This window comes from Theobroma cacao, chromosome 7 (genome assembly GCF_053813885.1).
Source record: "Theobroma cacao isolate CCN51 chromosome 7, ASM5381388v1, whole genome shotgun sequence".
Lineage (NCBI taxonomy): Eukaryota > Viridiplantae > Streptophyta > Magnoliopsida > Malvales > Malvaceae > Theobroma > Theobroma cacao.
In genome coordinates this window covers 13062026-13064755 of record NC_142645.1, presented here as the reverse complement: position 1 = coordinate 13064755, position 2730 = coordinate 13062026, and the positions used below count along the sequence as shown (strand labels likewise).

The 2730-nt window shown below is 34.0% G+C and overlaps 1 protein-coding gene across 1 annotated transcript; it reads left to right on the top strand.

Moving 5' to 3' along the window:
- Positions 1 to 200: 200 nt before the first annotated feature.
- Positions 201 to 1315, top strand: LOC148761708 (uncharacterized). Its single transcript, XM_088808690.1, has 2 exons — positions 201 to 688; positions 787 to 1315. The coding sequence occupies exons 1-2, from the start codon at positions 201 to 203 to the stop codon at positions 1313 to 1315; spliced, it is 1017 nt and encodes a 338-aa protein (XP_088664816.1).
- The last annotated feature ends 1415 nt before the right edge of the window (positions 1316 to 2730 follow it).

The following is a 2730-nucleotide window of genomic DNA, read 5'->3' as shown; positions in this document are numbered from 1 at the left end:
TTTGCTTAGCTGAGCATGAGGTGAAGAAAGCTTTCTAAAACTTTCTTTTGTTAACGCATTTTAGCTGATATGGCTTTTGCATATATCGAAATGTGTCTCCTTTCCAACAAAGTATCTTACATATTTTTGCATCGTTGATACAAGAATCTCCAGGTCCAGGGCTCAACAACAAGGCCTATCTTTTGAAAGTGCCTCATCATATGCGGCAGGTAAATGAAAGTGCCTATGAACCCCAACTAATTTCAATTGGTCCATATTACCATGGTGCTAATAAGGTGCACCTGAAAGAGATGGAAGTGTACAAAACTCGGTGTTTACAAAGGATTTTTGAGAGAAAAGGTGAGCAAAGCAAGGATAGATGTGTGAAGGCCATGAACTTAGAACGAGCTCGCAAATGGTATTCCCCATCCTTGTCGAATGATATTGAAGGTAAATTTGGAAGAATGATACTACTTGATTGGTGCTTTATTGTTGAGCTATTGAGTGGGAAGGTACCAGGTGATGATCCTTTTTTCAAACTAAAGTGGGTCCTAAATGCCTTATATCATGACTTGTTGCTATTCGAAAATCAACTTCCTTTCTTTGTGTTAGTGGGCTTGTATCACGTGATCAAGGATCCAACAGATGGAAAAGATTTCCCTTGCCATGCATTTTCTGTCCTTTCTGATTTCTTGCCAGGACCAAAGAAGTGGAATAAAACCCTCCTACCATCAAAGATACCGACAATATCAAGCACCTACTAAGCTTAGTGCATGATAATTGGTCTCCTTCTCCTCATGGAATAAGGCGCCATCAAGACTACCATAGAACCAAAAAGGAAAAAGAAAAGGTAGGAGAAGAAGGCGGCCTAGAAAAGCCAAAAGAAAAGAAATTCCAAGGTGACGAAGAGAGCGGTGTGACTAAGGGCGCCGACCACAACTCCTTCAAATGGACATTGGTATGCTGTGCAAGAGAAAAGGAAAATTTAAGAAAAGGCCTAGTGGGATGGCAATCCTTACGTTGTGTAACAGAGCTGGAAGAAGCGGGAATCCAATTCATGAATAGCTCCGAAGAGAGCGACGTGAAGAGTTTGTTTGATATAAGCTTTACAGACGAGACAATGAAGATTCCAACCTTTGTGGTTGAAGACTTTACCAAGCGTCTCTTTTGTAACCTCATTGCCTATGAACTATGTGACGTTGATGGACAACCTTATCAACTCAGCCAAGGATGTGCAATCACTTCGTTTCCATGGAATTATCGAAAATATTGGGTAATGATGAAGCTGTTGCTCAAGGTGACACCTTTTATTACGAGGAGATATTTGTTGACCTGAAGACGCATTGCACAAGACGTTGGAACTCATGGAAGGCGAAATTAAAGCAGAATTATTTTAACAGTCCCTGGGCATCCATCTCCTTTTTTGCTGCTTTTCTCGTTATCCTTCTTACCATTGGACAGTTTATAACTGAAGTCAATTCTTCTTGCCTTTTAATTGTTCTTGTTTTTGTCTCTTTATGTTTATCTGATCGTTGTTAAGCTTAGCTGTTTGGTTTAATTACTTTGAGTTTGTCTCACATGTATTGTTCTCCTTTTATTTCTCGTGATATCTCCCCTCTATTTAGGGCTACATCTACTATGTACTTTCTTCGTATATTCAATAAAATCTTTTATTGACTGAGCAGCAAAATATATATATATATATATAGCTCAAGAGTAAAACAAAAATTATTACATATAACATAAATGGTTTATTAGTTCAAGTTCTTGGTTTGAGTAATTTAAGGATGGTTGTATAAGTAATGGCTTAAATAAATGCTTGCCCTTAATTCGCATTTTATTTTTTAATTAGAGATAGAAATTACTCATTCTGTCTCACATTTATTTTATATTTGCATATTTTTAGTTGTCCAAAATTAATATCTTATTTGGAAAAGTAAAAAAAAAAAAAAAGAGAAAGATCATTCTTATTTTTCCTCATTAGCCCTAATTATAACTATTCAATTTTTTTTATGTCAAGATAGGTTGTGAAAGAAAATTCAAAATCAATGAAGTTAAAATTCACATTTAAATTTCTTAAATTTTGTGTAAAGTTGAAATTAAAGACACATATGAAATGGAAGAAATATAATCTTCTCAAGATTTAGAACTTCTTTGTGAAAGGAAGGGAAGTTGCAAAACTTGTACATTATGTGTTGGATCTTTGAATATTTAAAAAAAAGTTTAAATTATATTATGATAATGTTAAAATGTAGTTTTTTAAGGCATGTATTAATAATAAGTCACGTCATATTTTTTTATAAGAATCTTAACAACTGTCAACATTCTCTTACACTAAATTATCTTACATTGAATTAATTCTTATTAACACTCTTAACCGCCAAGATTTCTTTTCTACAAATAAAAATTAAATAAAACTTTTGATAAATTGCAAACTTTTTTGTATCCCATCTTAAGTAAGAGGCTAAATATGTAATTTTCTTAATAATTTTTTGTAGGTTTTAGTTTTTTTTTGAAAAGCAAGAAGTTGTATATTCATTCATGTATGCAAAAGCGATATGCTATTGCAAGTCATAACAGCACATTCAATACATTAAGACTAAAAACTTAATTATTGACTTTAAGCAGCTGGGCCTGTTGTCTAAAAACTTTAAACAGAAAAGTTGCATAACTATTGACTTTTTTGAACAAAAACAGCTGCTCAGATAGGGGTATCAATGACTTGCATGGCCGTTCATACCATCGATGGCC

Coding starts and splice junctions, on each gene's coding strand:
- LOC148761708 (XM_088808690.1), top strand. CDS start 201: ATGCGGCAGGTAAATGAAAGTGCCTATGAACCCCAACTAATTTCAATT. Junction 689..786: donor TTCTTGCCAGGACCAAAGAA/GTGGAATAAAAC, acceptor TCATGGAATAAG/GCGCCATCAAGACTACCATA.